Source organism: the organism of the source record quoted next, unplaced genomic scaffold (assembly GCF_019419815.1).
Source record: "Pyrus x bretschneideri cultivar Hongxiangsu unplaced genomic scaffold, Pyrus_bretschneideri_v1 Contig33, whole genome shotgun sequence".
Lineage (NCBI taxonomy): Eukaryota > Viridiplantae > Streptophyta > Magnoliopsida > Rosales > Rosaceae > Pyrus > Pyrus x bretschneideri.
In genome coordinates this window covers 3,484,611-3,502,784 of record NW_025999646.1, presented here as the reverse complement: position 1 = coordinate 3,502,784, position 18,174 = coordinate 3,484,611, and the positions used below count along the sequence as shown (strand labels likewise).

The 18,174-nt window shown below is 38.7% G+C and overlaps 6 protein-coding genes across 6 annotated transcripts; 4 read left to right on the top strand and 2 right to left on the bottom strand.

The window, feature by feature from the left end:
• Positions 1-565: 565 nt before the first annotated feature.
• LOC103956099 lies at positions 566-1,961 on the bottom strand. The gene has a single exon (XM_048591447.1). It carries the CDS (start codon positions 1,907-1,909, stop codon positions 821-823), a length of 1,089 nt encoding a protein of 362 aa, XP_048447404.1. The 5' UTR covers positions 1,910-1,961; the 3' UTR covers positions 566-820.
• Positions 1,962-3,454: 1,493 nt separating this feature from the next.
• LOC125480382 (probable transcription factor At1g61730) lies at positions 3,455-4,972 on the top strand. The gene has a single exon (XM_048591183.1). It carries the CDS (start codon positions 3,599-3,601, stop codon positions 4,757-4,759), a length of 1,161 nt encoding a protein of 386 aa, XP_048447140.1. The 5' UTR covers positions 3,455-3,598; the 3' UTR covers positions 4,760-4,972.
• A 1,439-nt stretch (positions 4,973-6,411) lies between these two features.
• LOC125480384 (histone H2A.6-like) lies at positions 6,412-7,115 on the top strand. Its single transcript, XM_048591185.1, has 2 exons — positions 6,412-6,636; positions 6,754-7,115. Exons 1-2 carry the CDS (start codon positions 6,448-6,450, stop codon positions 6,961-6,963), a joined length of 399 nt encoding a protein of 132 aa, XP_048447142.1. The 5' UTR covers positions 6,412-6,447; the 3' UTR covers positions 6,964-7,115.
• Positions 7,116-7,247: 132 nt separating this feature from the next.
• Positions 7,248-8,497, bottom strand: LOC125480383 (protein DESIGUAL 3-like). The gene is given in 4 exon segments (XM_048591184.1): positions 7,248-7,565; positions 7,920-8,079; positions 8,082-8,124; positions 8,252-8,497. Coding segments are annotated over 4 exon segments (519 nt in total). The 5' UTR covers positions 8,351-8,497; the 3' UTR covers positions 7,248-7,348.
• A 977-nt stretch (positions 8,498-9,474) lies between these two features.
• On the top strand, positions 9,475-11,780 carry LOC125480318 (protein HEAT-STRESS-ASSOCIATED 32). The gene is made up of 5 exons (XM_048590987.1): positions 9,475-9,738; positions 10,005-10,196; positions 10,345-10,552; positions 11,186-11,409; positions 11,496-11,780. Exons 1-5 carry the CDS (start codon positions 9,616-9,618, stop codon positions 11,604-11,606), a joined length of 858 nt encoding a protein of 285 aa, XP_048446944.1. The 5' UTR covers positions 9,475-9,615; the 3' UTR covers positions 11,607-11,780.
• Positions 11,781-14,879: 3,099 nt separating this feature from the next.
• Positions 14,880-17,850, top strand: LOC103937289 (anthocyanidin reductase ((2S)-flavan-3-ol-forming)-like). The gene is made up of 6 exons (XM_048590918.1): positions 14,880-15,071; positions 16,155-16,321; positions 16,409-16,609; positions 16,704-16,863; positions 16,954-17,170; positions 17,491-17,850. Exons 1-6 carry the CDS (start codon positions 14,942-14,944, stop codon positions 17,633-17,635), a joined length of 1,020 nt encoding a protein of 339 aa, XP_048446875.1. The 5' UTR covers positions 14,880-14,941; the 3' UTR covers positions 17,636-17,850.
• The last annotated feature ends 324 nt before the right edge of the window (positions 17,851-18,174 follow it).

Below are 18,174 nucleotides of genomic sequence, written 5' to 3'. Positions count from 1 at the left end.
TATTTTATCAGTGGAAGAGATTGATGGGAAACAAAATTATTGAAAGAACAAGACCCTTTGGGATTCAATAATACTCGTTTGGAATAATTTGTATAAAAACCCTAGTGCTGAATTCCAGAAAGGTTCTGGAAAAATGTTCTAAAACCAAAACATACAACTTTCGAATCACCAAAATTCCATTTAAATGACTGAAAAGAAGAAAAGCAGAAAAAAAAAGTTGAGAGAGATGAATTTTACCGTGATCTAAATTCCATGATAACACCTTGGCCCGCAATTTTTTTTTTTGTCAAACTATAGGTTTTGTTAGATTAGATGTTATATTAGCCACCGACGGGGTTCGTATCCATGCCATCATACAAGGTCTCAACTCCTTTCCACCACTTAATGTGGTAAAGGCCCGCAAGTTTACTACTAAGAGGTTTTTAGACAAGAAATTCTGGTAGGGGGACTCTCCCGTATATGTTTCACGACACTTAGGCTTGTAGGGCTGTTTTTAATTTAGCTAGAAAACTAAAATTTAGCAACTGGTACAACTAAATTAAAAGTCTTGTTTTTGCTTCAAAAGTGCGTCGACGTTTAAGAAGTCCAAGGGAACATTTAAGGGTTTCTAGCTATGTTTCCACATGACATGACAAAACTCAGCAAAACATGTAATGGAATCTTGGCACAAGTGCTATGTTACAACAGGTGTGGCTAAAAAGTTCAAACTTCCCTTTGGAGAGCAGCATAAACTGTAACACAAACAATCTAAAAAGATGAACAGAAAGACGAGATTTTGCAAACAAGGAATCCATGTGGAGTGAAAGTACACATCATTGCTCTAGCCTTGTGCTCCTTTAATTTCTGGTGTCATTTCCTTGAGAGTCATGAGGGTTGACTTAAGTCGAGGTATTCGTTCCTTCAAGGATTCTAAATTGGCAAAAACCTTAACAGTCTTTTTCTCAATGTCATATGAAATAAGTTGTTCTCCGTTTAGAAACACGAGTTGATTTGAACGACCTTGTATAAGTACAAGTTTATCCGTCAAAATTGTGTCGTCGACCTCTAAATTTTTCAAGGGAAAGATGATCTTGTTTTGACTCCATTTGTGCTCTTTGAAGTCTACTAACACCAAGATGTGAAGGTCCCCCCCTACTATATCAGCAATGGCAGGACGATTATCCCAAAGAAAAGGCCAGAGATTCTCCAAATCTACGAAAGCTCCTTGAGGCAGGGTAGTAGTGGTGAGACGTTCACTCCACAGATCAAGAGAATGAATTTGTAAGCACAACTTACGTCCCTCGGTTATAATTTCGGGTAAGTGAAGAGCCCATTCAACCTTATCTGCCCCACAACGAGATTGTTTCAGCACCGGTTTGCCTCGTCCCAGCCAATTCTTGTTTTGTTTGTGCAAAGGTCTCCACATTTCATCCTTTCCGATTGTTATCACTTCAATACCTACCTGTTCCTGTGCCGTATCTAAGTAGACACGGAACACTTTACACTCACCAGTGAGTGAATTCAAACCGAGGTCCATTAATTCTTTGGAACCCTCGTCGTGTGCATCAGGCAAGTAGAGCACTTTGCAGGTCGCAGGATTTCTAATGCGGCAAACTTGAGATGTTGTGCTCTTCTCCAAGGACAAGCCAGAACAGTAACCTTTGAGCTCAAACTTTTTATCACTAACAGTGACAATCGATTTGTTTTCCCATTCGCAATGATAATAAGGTGAGAGGATGCAACGGGTCCGATCGCTATGCTTTGCAATGAACTTGTAGTCTTGAAGCAACAAAAACCATTGCTTGCACACGCACTTGAATCTCAACAAAGACAACACAGGAAGCCAACTCAAAATCTCACTGATAATTTCAAAAGGAAGCTCTGACGATACCTGTGTCGGCCTTTTTCTTCTTTGGTAGTAACACATCATTGTCGATCTCAATATATTTCAAGGACACTAGAAGAGCACGACCACGAGAGATTCAAAGCTAGAGTGACAGAGAACAAATCCCAAATCAGAATTAGAACAAGAAGGTCAATATTAAGCTAGCTAGTCAATTGATATGCACAGAGTTTTGATATTTACGCAAGCCCTAGATTTGAAACCAAAACCCTAATTCCTAAGGTTTAAGAATAACCTAGCTTTAATCAAAGCCCTGGCTTTGAAACCAAAACCCTAATTCCTAAGGTTTAAGAATAACCTAGCTTTGATTCAAAGCCCTAGCTTCGAAACCAAAACCCTAATTCCTAAGGTAACAAAGCCCTAGCTTCGAAACCAAAACCCTAATTCCTAAGGTAACTAGCTTTGAATTCAAAGCCTAGCTTTGAATCAAAAGACCGTAAAGAAGAAGGGCTTAGAAAAAATAAGAAAAGAAATTACCTGAATTCCACAAATTTGACTTGAGGTTTGCATCCTCTATAATCTATGAGAATTTTGGAATGTCTTTTAAGCTATATATGAAAGACATATATGGGTCAACGGGCCACTACCAATCATACGGGATGTCGATACAATTAAACGTGAAACCATTTAATACAAGTTGCAATTATTTTGTAATTAAGATGGCCGATGTGGGACGACTTTCACATTATTCAACGCATACAAGGCTAATAGAATCAAGAAAGTGACGTCCAAATGGTGAATATATACGAGAAATATATGCACAAATAAAACTAACGAAATAAGAAATTCACCGTAAACGTAATTTCACAAACTTCTATAGGTTTTGGCGGACAAGATTAGATGTGGCAAATCAATACATTGAGTTGTTATTAAGTACCCATTAAGATCCATTTAGTTTGAATTCATCTTACACTATCATCACTACTACGAATCTCACATCTATATTAAAGTAATATCAAATTAAACAAATCTTAACGAGTACCGATTAACAATCGAATGTGTTAATTTTGCCACCTCTAGACAAGACTAATAGAACAAAGAAGGCTAATTACTCGATTCACTGTTTATATTTGCCCCCTCCCAATCAATTCAGAACAAGCTGCAGCCATTAAAATAAGCTGCTATGTGGTAAAGCAACTCTGTATTTTGATTTCTAGAAGATGCAAATTAATTCAACAACTGATTTAACTAATTAATCGCATTTCGATATTGATCTTCGTGTAAAATATTTGTTTTTTAATATTTTGTTAAATTGTTAAGTGAATGATCACGTTATCATTTTTTAAAGGTATTTTTATCAAATTACCTTATCTACTTCATGAAATATATTGACAGATTTTTTTTCAAAAAAACCAAAATAATTTACAATAGACAAAATCAGAGACCATTGATATCAACTTTCATTATTGAAGATCAAAGCGAGGAGTTGTGTTATTCTCAGTAATCATTTTGCTTAAAAGTATTTTCATAATATTGTTTGATGACTTCATCCAATCGAAGGGTCAGGAATAAAAGGTAACGGAGCAAATAAAAGGTCACTATATCGTTCACACACAGTGCTACTTTCCAAGGTGATTGACCTCCTCAACTTCGACGCGGTGACTTTTATTTGCCGTTTTCGCGCACACAAATTCCCCTAAAAGAAAAAGGTCAGTCTCTCAAGTTCCCGGTTCGAATCCCTAATTTCCCAAAAACCCTAAATCTCCATCTCTTCCCATGGCTCCCAAGCGCCCATCTCCGCTGGACGAACCCCCGGCAGCTTCTTCGGCGGAGGATGAGGAAGTCTCATCGGAAGAAGAAGGGGAAGAGGAGGAATCCGGATCTGGGTCGGATTCCGAACCCGAAGAGCCACTGCCTCCGAAGATCTCGTCTTCCGCACCGGTTTCCGAGAAAAAGCCGCCATCTAAGAAACCGGACTCCTCCGCCGCCAATTCGAAGCCGGAGTCTTCATCCTCTGGTTCCGAGGCCGATTCCGATTCCGATGTGGATAAGGATTTGGTGGTGAAGCCGATTGCCTCGAAGCCAATGGAAGAGACGCCGAAGACAAAGAAGCCCAGATCAAGGCCCGCGGCTACTGCTACGCCGGTGGCGAAATCTGGGTCGAAACGGCCGAGCGAGACCGAGCCCAAGGATTCAAAGCGGCTCAAGAAGAAGGAACCGGACCAGCTCGAGGAGGAAGCGAAGAAGTCCAAGCTGTTCCAGAGGATTTGGAGCGATGAGGATGAGATAATTATCTTGAAGGGCATGGTTGATTACACCACCAAGAAAGGGGCGGACCCGTATTCCGATATGGGTGCCTTCCATGAATTTATCAAGAAATCGCTGAAGGTTGATGTGAACAAAACCCAATTGCAAGATAAGATTCGTCGGCTGAAGAAGAAGTATGCGACGAATGTGAAGAAGAAGAAGTTTAATCCTACTAAAGCTCATGACCAGAAGGTGTTTGACTTGTCCAAGAAGGTATGGGGTAGCAGCAGTAGCGGGGATGGGTCGAGTGGTGTCAGCGGGCTGTCTGAACAGCCAAAGTCTAATGGGAAAGCTAGGAATACCAAGACTCTCGCTTCGATTAGAGCTGATAGTTTGAGCTCACCGGAGCCGCCAAAGGAGGCTGCGAAGGTGGATTTGGGTCTGACCCCGTGCTCTTCGGAAAGTTTGAGTGAGGTGATTGGTTTTGACAAGGGTTTCGGCGAGCTGGGGTTGCCGGAGCGTTTGGTGAAGCAGGGTTTGGAGTTGATTGGAGGGCCCAAGCGAGCTGAGTTGAAGGAGAAATGGAGGAAGCTGCATGTTGCTGAATTGGAGCTTTTTGTGAAGCGGTCCGAGTTAATGAGAGATCAGACGAAGGTGATTCTGGAGGCTTTAAATTCATCCGACCATTAGAATGTTGGATCAGGTATAGCAAGTCGAGATGCTTGTGTTGATGTCTAGAAAGACCATGTTTAAGGTTTTAGTAATTGTTAATTAAGAATTCTGTAGCATTTAGTTGCTAAGTTTGTCTATTAGATCTTTGCTCGGATAATGGCTGGCCATCGGTGTCTTCCTATGTGTTTATTTGAGGTTATTGTTGTGGCAGAGTGCTATCTTTTGTTTCCATCGAGTATCTATTATTCCGCTGTGTTATGTTGCTATCTCTGATAATGTTAAGCAGGGTTACATAATGCTGCGGTGAATCAGTTATCTTGCTGAGTGTCGTTGAAATCTTAGGTACATTACTAATGTTGTGGTATTATTCGGTTTGTTAAATAGCTGCAATTGTTTTCGGTCACTATAATCGTAGCGTAGAAGGGAATGATCATTCAAAACACATTTTAATTCGCTAGATGCGCTTCATTGTCCTCATAGTCATGGTTCAATCATTTGATTGGGTCTTTCGTATGATCTTCCCAGTAATCTGGTACTTGACATGCTTGGAGGTCTTACATTATCTCCAAAATGTTTGCACCAGCGGCCAGGCAGTGGAGCTGTTGATTCCATTTCTTGAATGCAGTCTTCGGTGGTGATGTGCATTGGTTGTGCGATGCTTATTTCCTGTTTGTGTTCTTATAACGCTGTTTTTAGTACCAAAGAAAAACCAAGGGCTGGCTGAGTTGGTGTCTATGAGTTGTGTTTGGGATTCTTGGTTTGTAGAGTTTCACGAATCTTGTCGAATGCAGGTGATTAAAATCTTCTGGTCATGATTTGTATTGGGGAGACAATCTAATCCGTTATCTTGGTGGAGGAATGGGGAGTATGCATGCGCTGATTTTAGGGCGCGTCCAACTCCTGTCCAACCACCAACTAAGGAGAATGGGTGAGCTTAGCCTCACAACGGGCTAGCAATAATGTGATTCAAATTTGTCATTTGCGAGAATCAAACTTAAGACTTTTCATTTATAAATGAAGAAAAATATCATTAGATTGTAGTGTTAAGTGATGGAGACTTGACAAACTTAATTAAAACCAACCCATCCTTACACCAATAAACGATCTTTTGACTACAAATAAAGTTGCTTTAAAAAAAAAAAAACTGTCTTTATAAAAATTTTTAATATGTTATAGCGTTATTTACAACAATGTGATAGCAAATTTACGACGAGTAAGTAGACGTAACAGCACTTATTAACAAAAATGAGAAACTTTTGACGTCTAATTGACAGATAAGTAGGCGTAACAGCACTCATCAGAAGAAAAACTCATCAGCTTCTTCGTTCTTTTAATTTTGCTCTTGAATTAAAATATATTGAAGCAAAACAAATTTGAAAAGCACATGGTCAAAATTGGTCAATCCATATTTAATCCCAGTGAAAATTTGTACTTCCCGCTCTCACACAAATACAGAAGCACAACCGAACCGGCTGAATCCAAACATCACCATCCAACCGTCCAATTATTTTAAAACAAACGGCCACAGATTTCAATCCGCGTCACTCCCTCTCATTGGCTCTAATTCTCCATAAGCAGCGAACGCCCTATATAAACCTAGAAACTCCCCAAAACACTCATCCCGCTATTTCATAACTTCATTTACTTCGCGAATAATTTGACTCTCTCTCTCTCTCTCTTCTCGAAATCCACCGCTCTTAGAATCCATGGCCGGAAGAGGAAAATCAATCGGCTCCGGCACCGCCAAGAAGGCCACGTCTCGGAGCAGCAAGGCCGGTCTCCAGTTCCCCGTCGGCCGTATCGCTCGGTTTTTGAAAGCTGGCAAGTACGCCGAGCGTGTTGGTGCCGGCGCCCCTGTCTACCTCGCCGCCGTCCTTGAATACCTCGCCGCAGAGGTCAATTTCTCAACCTGAACCTTAATTGTTTCTCAATTTTGCATCTTTATCTTTTCTGTGATTTAAATTTTGATTTGTTGAATTAAAGTTTGATTTCTTTGAAAATTGGATTTTTAGGTTTTGGAATTGGCCGGAAACGCCGCACGTGACAACAAGAAGACGAGGATTGTGCCGAGGCACATCCAGCTGGCCGTCAGGAACGACGAGGAGCTCAGCAAGCTGCTCGGCGCCGTCACCATCGCCAACGGCGGCGTTATGCCCAACATCCACAACATGCTCCTCCCCAAGAAAACCGGCACCGGCAAATCTGGCCCCGCCGAAGACTAGAAACTGAGCTTCGATTAGTTCCCTTTTGTAAAAAAGAGATGGCACAAATGCAAAAAATGGAAAGTAGTGTGGTTTAGAGAGGTTAGAAACTGAGCAATTTTTGGATTGCTTTTTGGTTTGATCAATTTAAAGAGATGAAATTATGGGTCGAATTTGTTGTTCGTTATATTCGATCTCCACTTGAGAATTTTAAATTTAATAATTGAAAATCAAGATACGAAATTGACATGAATTTCGAATTGGGGTTTTGGGAAATTTGACAAGTTCTTGGCGATTGATAAGAATTTCAACTCCAATCTGTTCTTCATTATAATTTAAACTTGAGTTTACAAACAGTAAACACAAAATTAATCAAATGGTAATTAAGTGATTAAGCTGGAGGAGGTCAAGCTGGGTTGCCGGGTGTGGTGGGTTTGAGTTTCCCTTCTTTGAACGTGGCTTTGGCAGAGACGTAATATGCAATGATGAACAATCCATGGAAGAAGCATAAGATCCCTCCGATGGACAGAACCCGACGGTGTGACAACCCGCACGATTTTCTCGACTTTCTGTTTGACATTGTCCCCGCAATCAGCAGTGAAAATGCCACCGCCAATGTAATCCTGCATAATGTTGATTATAGACTAGTGCTAGGAAGTTAAAACGATTTTTAACCAAACTCGTCTCTAAGATTGTTATTACTCTTTACTTTAGTTTTTGGATTTAAAATTAGAAGTGGTTATCGTGTGAACAATCTCTATTAATTAAAAAAATCCTTAGTTTAAGTGAAAATGTTAATTTTACAAAAATATCTTTAATTTAACAGAAATTTCGAACAAAATAATTGATGGTGGACAATTAAGGAGCCGCTTATATCAATTTTAAATCTCAAGAATCAAAGTGAGTTATACTATTTCAAAAACCATTTTGGATAAAAGGCCAGGAAGTTAATTAATTGTGGATAATTAGTTAATTACCATGATAAGATGAGGGAAGCAACTGCTAATTGTTTATTTGCTGTGGCTTTTTGGTAGTCTTCCTTGGACGAGATGCAAATGCAGCCACCAAGCAAGTTGCCTATTACATGTGCAACTGCTAGTATCACAGCAGCTGCCAACCCTAATTTGAAGGCTGGTAACTTGGGTCTCTGCACTCAAAGATCCACACCTTCAAATGGTGCACCTGTTTTTCACATGCCAAGAAATTTCCATATATAGATTAGTAACTCAAATAAAGGGCATTGCTTGGCTCGTTACGCATGCCGGAAGCATAAATTTATGCATACATGTCAAATAGTAATTTGTTTTACCTTGTTTTGAGCAATCTCAGCTTGAATCCCAAGGATTCCGGCCACGACGTCCATAATCAAGACCGAGAGGCAGACGAGAGGAGTCGCGTTTTTAACCATCTTTGCAGGGTTGGTTGTAGGAGGGGATGATGGGTGTGGAGTTTATAGGCAGCTTCTGCCTGCCGGTGGGTTTATGTAGTAGAGGAGGGACGAGGGAGAGGCTGTCTATCTGACAGATTAGGAAGGAAATTAGCTGTGGTTTTTATGAGTAAAAGCTTCTTTTGTCTTGACAGTTTTCACTTTATTCTTCCTTTTTCATTTCTTTTTTTGGTAAACCTTTATTCTTCCTTCTTTTGCCTGTTGTTATTCTTTGCTTTCTGAATTTTGGATTCCTTTCATGGGGAGCAAGGAAAGTAGAGTATCATCCACGAGAAATTTTTCATTGTGCTAATAACAAAGTCCGGAACTCCACTAGAATTAGTTGGAAATTTGTAAAAAAGAATTTTCAATTAATTGTATTGTAACACTTTGTGTATTAAATCGTGTTTCCGGCACATTAAAAAATTTCTCATCATCTACATGCGGTTGGGATTGGGAATTAACTTAGATTCTTACGTGTATGACAGCCGAGAAGAATCACATTTCCCTTCAAATTATTTCTTCAATTCCATAAGCCTCTTAGCAACAGCTTGGCTTTTTTTGCACCAAAGCTCAATTTATTCCTCATCGATAGAAGTAGTTTAAGATATCATTGTGCTAAAATCAAAGTAAAAATTCATGTATATTGGATCCTAATTGGGAGAAATTCTTGGGCATAACAATCTCGACTTCTTAAGCAATGTAGCACACACATGTTATACCACTTGTATTTGTCATCCACTGATGTCTAAGATGGACTAGTTGGGAGGATTTGTTTGCTCATTACCTTTAAACGATATGATGCTCACTACCTTATTAGTTATAGTTAAATAAATTATATTTAATCTATCTATTACACAAATATCAAAATTTAAACTCTTATAACGACAAGTAATGAAGTGACTGAGCAAAAGTATTTTCTCAAGTTGGATTGTACCGTTGGATGGAGGTGACAATTTGCACCTAACCCGTAAACCCGAATCAACCCACCCATTAAACCGATCCAACCATTTGCCAGCTCTACAGCTGGATACATGGAGGAGCGGACAAGTGGCAGTTCATTTGAGTTGCCTCCTGTATCTGATCTCAAAACATTTCTAGAACCAACTAGATCAACTGTCATCTTCTCGAATTAACCAGAGAAAGTTGTAGACAACCACAATAAGAAATTGCCTTTCCCTTTCCTTTTCTCCAATACTCTCAGTCTCTGATTCGTCCTGTGAGCTCGATTCCTGAGGAGGAAGACGATGGCGGCGTACAGATGGAAGTACTTCGAGGAGAACGAAGACCGTCCCGAAAAACCTCGAAGCTATGGCGTCACAGAAATGAGAGGCCCCCATTACTCGCTCTTGAGCCAAAACGTCCTCCAAGTACTTCTCAAAATTTCATCTTTATTTTCCCTTGGATTCATTTCATCATCATTTTTGCTTTTGGTTTTTCACAAAATGTTGTCCTGCTATGTAAATTTCAAAATTTTGGCCTGCCCCATTTAGAAATTTTCAAGTTTTTTTTCTTTTCTTTCAAGATTTTAGGACTTGGGTTTTTGAATTTGTGGAAAAGTTGATGTGGGTTTATCATAATTTGTTGTAATTGGTGATTAATGTTTTTAATTATTGGAAATGTTACATTATTACAGGATATTTTTGAGTCCATGGGGCAGTTTGTTGATGGTTTGAAGTTTTCTGGAGGTTCCGACAGCTTAATGCCGAAATCGTTTATCAAAGAAGTGACTGATGTTGCTCACCAGCATGATGTATATGTCAGCACCGGCGATTGGGCTGAAAATTTGCTTCGAAAAGGTCCATCGGCTTTCAAAGAGTATGTGGAGGTGAGATGTTTGGAAGAATTTCATTATTTCAGTGATATATATATATATATATATATGTGTGTGTGTGTGTATGTATGTATATTATTGCGTGTATTTGTTTGGATGTTATTAGTGGCAATGATTCAGTGTTCTGTTATGATTTCTTTAGGAATGTAAGAGCTTGGGGTTTGACACAATCGAGCTGAATGTGGGATCTCTTGAACTTCCTGAAGAAACTCTTCTGAGATACGTGCGCTTGATTAAGAGCGGTGGTCTGAAAGCGAAGCCACAGTTTGCGGTCAAGTTTAACAAGTCCGACATTCCTGTAGGTGATCGAGCATTTGGAGCCTACGTTGTTCCAAGCCCACGATCATCTGGTATGTCGTGCAATCTTTCCTCAAAAAATAAGTGAATGATATGTTTGCCTTGATAGCTAGATATTGTCCGAGAGCTCTGCATACAACTTGTATATTTTCTTGTTGGGACATTTAATAGCTCCGAGCTTAAAAAACATATAGAAACTGAATTCCAGAAATTGCCAATCCTCGTCCTTTTGTTCCGTTGTTATGTGAAGGTTAGTTCACATTCGCAAACAAATAGCATACCACAAAGGCCTAAAAAGGAGGAAAAAATTGCGCTTCAACCTTAAGTAAAGAAACGTAGAATTTCGGTTTAATGGCATGAATCCAAGTAATTGAATTTGTCTGGTGTATGTAATATCAATATCTGTTGTACATTCGATTACTGGGCTGCATGATACCATGAATAAGAGTTAGCAACTAACAATATTACCACGCGGCACCTCGAGAAAAGTTCTGCAGTCATTTTTTCACGCTGATGATTCTTCCTTCTTGCATTTGTCTTTCTGATTATTGCTTTTGTTTGAGATGGTAACATTTCCTTGACGTGTGTTGTGATCATATTACACGAAATATGGTGCAGTAGTAGGAGCACCCCTATGGTTATTTGGTTATAACTTATAAACATGACTGTTGTCTTTGTTTTCTTAGAATTTGTTGAAGATGTTGATCTTCTGATTAGAAGGGCTGAGAGATGCTTAGAGGCTGGGGCCGACATGATAATGATCGACGCTGATGATGTCTGTAAACAAGCTGACTCATTGCGGGCAGACATAATTGCGAAGGTTATTGGGCGTCTGGGGGTTGAGAAGACCATGTTCGAAGCTTCAAATCCAAGAACATCAGAGTGGTTCATCAAACAATATGGTCCAAGGGTATACACTCATATTTTTCTCTCTTCATTTCTTCTTTGTGTATAGGCGCATGCTGCTAAATCGTTCTTGTTTGCCTGAATTACTAGGTGAATCTCTTCGTGGACCACTCCCATGTGATGGATCTCGAGTGCCTCCGGGGACGCAACTTAGGTAAAAATCATGCATCTGTGCTGGGTTCCTCTTATTTTCTGTTTTAAAACTTTTTATAATTACAAAAATGGCGAGAACCAAAGGTGTGGTAATGTGTGGAAACATCACCATTGTCCTGTTGAAATCGCATATGTATGTGTTCCTCCGGTGCATGTAACGTTATCGAAGTACCTTAAATTTGGTCATTTTTGCAGTAAATTTATGTTGGGGTTTTTGTGTAATCGTTTTAATTCAGACGACTCAATTCTGAGTACTGTAACCTAAGTTGAAGTTTGAATAATTGACGTTGTGCGAAAAATTGATGTTGTAGCCTTGTAGGGATCTATTTTCTTTACTACATACGCAGGCATGTTAGGATATAACTCTTGTAGTGAAGAGATCATCGTGCGGCAGAGAGAAACTTAGGCCATTTCCAACCGAAACGAGCCCTCTGGTCCTTCAAGATATTAACATTTTAATGAATAGTATAAGGTCATATTTGCCTTCATCTCCGAGGGTCAAGGGGTCATATGGCTTGTTTTAACCTTGTTACAAAAAACCGTCTCTAACCAAGGATCATAGGATCAAACATAATTTATTATTTAAATTTAAAAATTACAACAACTTAAAATTTAAAAATTACAAATTAAATTCATAAAAAAAAAATTTGGTCAAAAAAAAAAATATATATGAATCCAACGGTAATTAGCCGTTGTATTTGAAATTTTGGATTACTATTCCTGTTGGATATAACTTACAGGAATAATGAAAATTCTGGCCTGGCTTGAGCAGCCAGTTGGTCCTTTGGCCTTTTTTTGTCCAGTGGGGCCCATGAGCTTTTTGGATTAGCCTTCGGTTAGAGATAATTTTCGAGCTATTTTCAGCCTCTTAGCCTTATGAACCCTTTCCGTTGGAGATGGTCTTAGGTGGAGGTGCATCATCACCTGGGGTTCGTGTGATGCGGTGAGAGAGAGGGAGATATGGAAATACAATATGTTATACGCGAGACTTTTTCCCCTGTGTCTACAGGTAATTCTCACGTGATGTAGGCTCAAGGGCAAATACGGCTTTTGCATTCAAGAAGATTAGAATATTTGTACGAATGTTACTTTATAGTTCACATTATTTTTTGTTGTTAAATTAATTCTACACCTATGTTTCTATTAGCAATTGATCAATTAGTCACAATGCTTAGGAAAATTAATGAAAATAGCTTGAGTTTTAACGATAAAGACAAAATAAAGAGTAAAGTGAATAATAACATGATTAACATTTTACTGTAAAAATGTGATCTTTCATTAAAATTAACAGTACCGAGAGTTTTTTGTTAAAGTTCCATATTTTGAAACCTAACATTTTAACCCTTCAGGTTTGAGGTGGTTTTTAAAACAAGTAATGTGATTCTAATTTTTCACGTTGACTCCTTAAACATCTAACTCTCAACTAAAGCGACTCTTTTTGTCAACATGACGCAAATACGGTTTATTTAATATGATAAAATAAAATTTTCGTGATTTATTTTAAAAATCTCTCTAAACTTAAAGCGTGTAAAATGAAATTAGACTTTTATTTTCCTAATAAAAAAATGTGTAATGATATTATTATTTGGCAATAATGCAAGACAGCTCCCCTTGTGGTTAGGTGTGCAATAGTGTGTGGAAAAAGGACCTACTTCCTTCCTACTCGGTGTTGCACGTTTCAGAATGTTAGCTCATTTCAAACAAGTCTCCGTTGTTTACGGACCAAAAAAGTCATGTCGTTTCGTGCATCGTTTCGCTTATTTCGGCATTAGTTGATAATTATTTTGTTTTTAGATTTAATTTTTTATTTTTGTGCTGGAGATAAAAAATAAAGTATATAAATAAAGACGAGGAAAAGTAGTTGGAGGGAGAGTAGAATGTGTAAAAATTATTCGCGGTAAAATATATATATATATATATATATATTTTGGTAATTTGAATGCTAGAGTATGTTTGCAAAGCTACATTGACTTCCTCAGCTATAAACTTAATTACACAACATGATTACAAAATATATAAATATCAAGAACAACATGAGTGAAATTCAAGTTCATAGAAGAAACCGTTTTGAAGCAATTCTGATGTTGAACTTCTTCAATAACAGAGCGGCTGCATGGTTTCTTCGGTGGCAACGGATGGTGAAGGGAAATAGGATTTTGTTTATGAAAGAAAAGCCAAAGAAAGAGAAGAGAGAGAGAGCTCTAGGTGACCCCAAAGGGGGCTTGTATAAAAGTGATCTAAAACCCTAGTATTTATAAGCTAAATAGGGTTGCAGCTGATTGCAAGTTGATCCCAACCATTAAGCCAAGGTTTTGAACGTTTTTCCTTATTTGACTCCTTCAAATCAGGCTAGATATTCCAATTGCTTTCCTATTCTGCTCTTGGTCTTCTAATCAGCAAGATTCGCTTTGGATTCTTTATTTGGGCTTCAAAACAAGTAACAACTTTATTTAGGCTCCAAAATAAGTCACTAAACTTCCCTCCACGTTTGAATAAGGGTTCAGTTTATCACTTTGTATACATTTCTTGTTATATTTGTCGCATCTTCATCTGCATTTCTTCGTTAATGTGTTTCCTCTCAATTTCCAGCATGAAATCAATATAGAATCTGAAAAAACGAAATATCTATGAAACGGACGTTAATAAATCAAACTAAAAGTTGAAATGTCTGTCAGGCAAGTCATAATAAATATAACTCAAAAAAAGAAGATGAAAACGGTTTTAGCATAAGAATCAAGGGTAAGAATACTTTATAATTGGGAGGTACGTCTTCGTTTTAAAGTGTTTTTAAAATAATTGAAATTTTTTTTAAGTGAAAATTGTCTTTCAAAATAATTATTAGTAAAAACTCAAGTAAATCATTAAAAAACAATTGAAATGCTATATTTCATTAGAAATACTTTCGGTTATTTTAAAAGCATTTTCAAACTAACTCTATATATATTGTGAACTATTATCGACGCTCCACAAAGGTCACAGATAAGGTTTTTGTCAGTTGAATGACAAATTTTCTAACCATTGCCAATGTCAAGTGTAGAATGATTATTTTGAAGTCCCGCTTCCATTTTGTTTTGTTATTTGTTTTGGGTCGACAGATATATTATAGCAGGAAAGTTTGTTTTTGGTGTTTTGTCGAAAAACTCCTTTACACCTGGGGGAATGATCACAACGGAATGACTGAAATTGCATAGTGAGTTGGTGGCTTCTTAGATCCTCACGTGCTCACCTTCTTCCTCTTCCGATTCGATTGGATGAAACTTCTGCCAACAGCGACTGTGCCTACTCGGTCTATTTAACCAGTAAATCCCCCGTTACACAAAACACCACTCCCATAATTCCCACCGACCTTTTCAGCTGAAAATCTGACAGAGGAAGAGGAAGCCATGGCCACCCAACAACCCATCTCAAAGAAGACGGCTTGCGTCGTAGGCGGAACCGGTTTCGTGGCGTCTCTGCTGGTCAAGCTGCTGCTCCAGAAGGGCTACGCCGTCAGAACCACCGTCAGAGACGCTGGTCAGACTCCCTCTTCTCCTTTTTTTCCCAATTTATTTAATTTATCTATTTTTTTTTCAACCAGACGATATTCTAGACTACTCTAATACATAACGACATTAAAAACGCTGGTGAATATCTTGACTAACTCGTATGCAATTTCTTTTGAAGTTTCAAATTTTTGTTTTTTCTTTTCTGTCAACTGCTATTTATGCCCAGTAAAAAACCATGTTCATAACCAAAGAACGAAGACAAAGTACATGTATTGTCAGTACTGATGCTTTGGCCTCACTTTCAGTCCTCCTGACAAGGCTGTTTTTGTCGTACTAGGATTATCTTTCTTCCAAATTACCTTTTCTTCAATGGCAGAACCACTAAAAATGCGATTGTTTGGCCTCACTAACTGTCATTGGGCTAGACTACATACTAATATAATCTTGTGCGTGTTAAGTAGAGGGACTAAATTAAATGAGATTAAAGGGGACATGCAGGGACTAACTCCCTCGCTGTACTAAATATTATTCTTATACTACATAGTCGATGTCAAGTCAAATTAGTTTGTTCATTAAAGCTAGTTAGTAGTAGTAACAAACGCGAAGGGACCAGTCTCTCATGCTCTAAGTTCAAATTACCTATGTTTGTGAGATGCCCTCCCATACATGAAATCCTGGCTCCGCCACTGCTCCCCTTCCTTCCTCTCCTCTCTCACTTTCGTGACAGCTCAAATAGAAGGGGACCAGAGGGGAAGGGAATTCAAAGGAAAGAGAATCCTACTCTGTTTCCATCTACCTTATATAGGACCATTGCACTGAAAAGTTTGTCATTTTTCGCGTCTCTAGTAGAAAAAATTGAAACTTCAAAACGTTGTACTTGGCATGTGATGAGTAAATCCAATATGACGATTAAGCTAGAGGTGTTAGTGACAAGACAAGGTAAAAGTTCATAATATGATTTAATTACTCATCTGAATTTACTGTTGGAATACAAAGAGGCCTTCGTAATTTTGTAGGTTATCAGTAAATTTTGAGAAAACTTATCAGTTAAATTCTTGTTTTACTGTGCTGGCATGAATTGGTTTTCAATTTTTGATACATTTGGGTGCAGACAACCACAAGAAGGTCTCCCACCTCACAGCACTACAAGAGTTGGGTGAGCTAGAGATTTTAGCAGGAGATCTAACTGATGAAGGGAGCTTCGATGCCCCAATAGCAGGCTGTGATCTTGTTTTCCATGTTGCAACCCCTGTCAACTTTGCCTCACAGGACCCAGAGGTCCTGGATTTTGTGAGAATTTCTTGATGAAATGTTGCATTCTGTATAGTTGAGGACAGTGGTAATACTAACATTGTCAATTAACAGAATGATATGATCAAACCAGCAATCCAAGGGGTACTAAATGTTCTGAAGTCGTGTGTGAAAGCCAAAACAGTTAGGCGCGTTGTTTTGACATCATCAGCTGCTACAGTTTCGATCAATACACTTGACGGAACAGGTTTGGTTGTGGATGAAAAGGATTGGAGTGATTTGGAGTTCTTGACTAATGTAAAGCCACCCACTTGGGTATGTCACCAAATCCTTCGTCTTTAAATAGGTCTAGTGTCTAGAAATTCGCTGAATAAATTGATCAAACAAGAACGTTTTCTCAAATTTGCAGGGGTACCCTGCCTCCAAGACACTAGCTGAGAAGACCGCTTGGAAATTTGCCGAAGAAAACAACATTGATCTAATCACTGTGATCCCTTCTCTTATGGCTGGTCCTTCTCTCACTCCAGACGTTCCCAGCAGTATCGGCCTTGCCATGGCTTTAATCACAGGTTTGAAACCAGAAGCTAGAACAATGAACTACTTTGCACTATATCTCCGATAAGCATGGTGTTCTGATGATTTCTTTTAATGTTTTACAGGAGATGATTTCCTCATAAATATGGCCCTGAAAGGTATGCAAATGCTATCAGGTTCGATATCCATTACACATGTGGAGGACGTCTGCCGGGCTCATATATTTTTGGCTGAGAAAGAATCTGCATCTGGTCGGTACATTTGCTGTGCAGCCAACACCGGCGTTCCTGAGCTTGCTAAGTTCCTCAACAAAAGATATCCCCAGTACAAAGTCCCCACCGAGTAAGCCCGTAATCCTAGTATTCGAAAACTTAGATTTATAAATTCCTGTTTTTGATGATGATTTGTATGTTTAGATTTATGTACACCGGGTGTTTTTTCGTTCTATAGTTTTAAGTTCTAGTACTTCGACATTGCATTCGCTTTTTATAGTCACCCTCAAATGTTTCTACCAAGAAAATTCTGATTAAGTTTTGGAACTTAAAAGTTGGCAAGTTGCATTGATTGTTGAAGTAAAATTCAAAGGGTTTAGATTTGAACTCGAGCTCAACCAGCTATTGTACAATTTCGGATGGTTTTTTCATTCTCCGTTGTAATTGCAGGTTTGGAGATTTTCCGTCCAAGGCCAAACTGATCATCTCTTCAGAGAAGCTTATCAAGGAGGGGTTCGATTTTAAGTATGGCATCGAAGAAATATATGACCAAACTGTGGAGTACTTCAAGGCAAAGGGGCTGCTACAGAACTAGAAAAACCAAGTCTCACTAGCTTGTGATCCTCATGTTATATGGATCACAAAATGTGTGTAATCGATCAGCGTGTATCGAGCTAGCTATCTCTCTATCGTCTGGCTTACCATAAATTTTCTTGTTAAAAAGCATCGTAATTTGCTGAGTTAGGCAAATGGTAATAAAATCGAGCAGCGAAGAAAAAGCAACAGCGGCGTGTTGCTTTCTGATGAGAATTAGAGGCTTGCTTTTTTGTTGAACCACAGGAATGGCGGTGTTTTGTGTGAAGGCATGTTCATAGTCCTAACATGTAGGATGCCGTTTCTACACGATAAGTCCTTTTAGGAAAACGGCTGATCGTTTAAGCACAATTAACGAATCAAAACCGAAAAGGTTACAATTAAAAGATGAATAAGCATGAACAAGTTTAATGTACAAGTACAAGACACTGAGCTTTTAAGTTTGGTGACCTCTTTGTCCGCCTTCAGCGTTCAATCAAAGCATCTTTGTTCTCCAGCAGATTGATTTCAAAGAAAGTTTCTTCAGCTGCAGGAGTTGAG

What these genes read in the sequence shown, in the direction of transcription:
- LOC103956099 (XM_048591447.1), bottom strand. Translation starts at nt 1,909, where the DNA reads ATGATGTGTTACTACCAAAGAAGAAAAAGGCCGACACAGGTATCGTCA.
- LOC125480382 (XM_048591183.1), top strand. Translation starts at nt 3,599, where the DNA reads ATGGCTCCCAAGCGCCCATCTCCGCTGGACGAACCCCCGGCAGCTTCT.
- LOC125480384 (XM_048591185.1), top strand. Translation starts at nt 6,448, where the DNA reads ATGGCCGGAAGAGGAAAATCAATCGGCTCCGGCACCGCCAAGAAGGCC. An exon ending in TTGAATACCTCGCCGCAGAG is followed by an intron (nt 6,637 to 6,753) that starts GTCAATTTCTCA and finishes TTGGATTTTTAG; the next exon opens with GTTTTGGAATTGGCCGGAAA.
- LOC125480318 (XM_048590987.1), top strand. Translation starts at nt 9,616, where the DNA reads ATGGCGGCGTACAGATGGAAGTACTTCGAGGAGAACGAAGACCGTCCC. An exon ending in CTTTCAAAGAGTATGTGGAG is followed by an intron (nt 10,197 to 10,344) that starts GTGAGATGTTTG and finishes TGATTTCTTTAG; the next exon opens with GAATGTAAGAGCTTGGGGTT. An exon ending in TCCAAGCCCACGATCATCTG is followed by an intron (nt 10,553 to 11,185) that starts GTATGTCGTGCA and finishes TTGTTTTCTTAG; the next exon opens with AATTTGTTGAAGATGTTGAT.
- LOC103937289 (XM_048590918.1), top strand. Translation starts at nt 14,942, where the DNA reads ATGGCCACCCAACAACCCATCTCAAAGAAGACGGCTTGCGTCGTAGGC. An exon ending in AACCACCGTCAGAGACGCTG is followed by an intron (nt 15,072 to 16,154) that starts GTCAGACTCCCT and finishes ATTTGGGTGCAG; the next exon opens with ACAACCACAAGAAGGTCTCC. An exon ending in CAGTACAAAGTCCCCACCGA is followed by an intron (nt 17,171 to 17,490) that starts GTAAGCCCGTAA and finishes TTGTAATTGCAG; the next exon opens with GTTTGGAGATTTTCCGTCCA.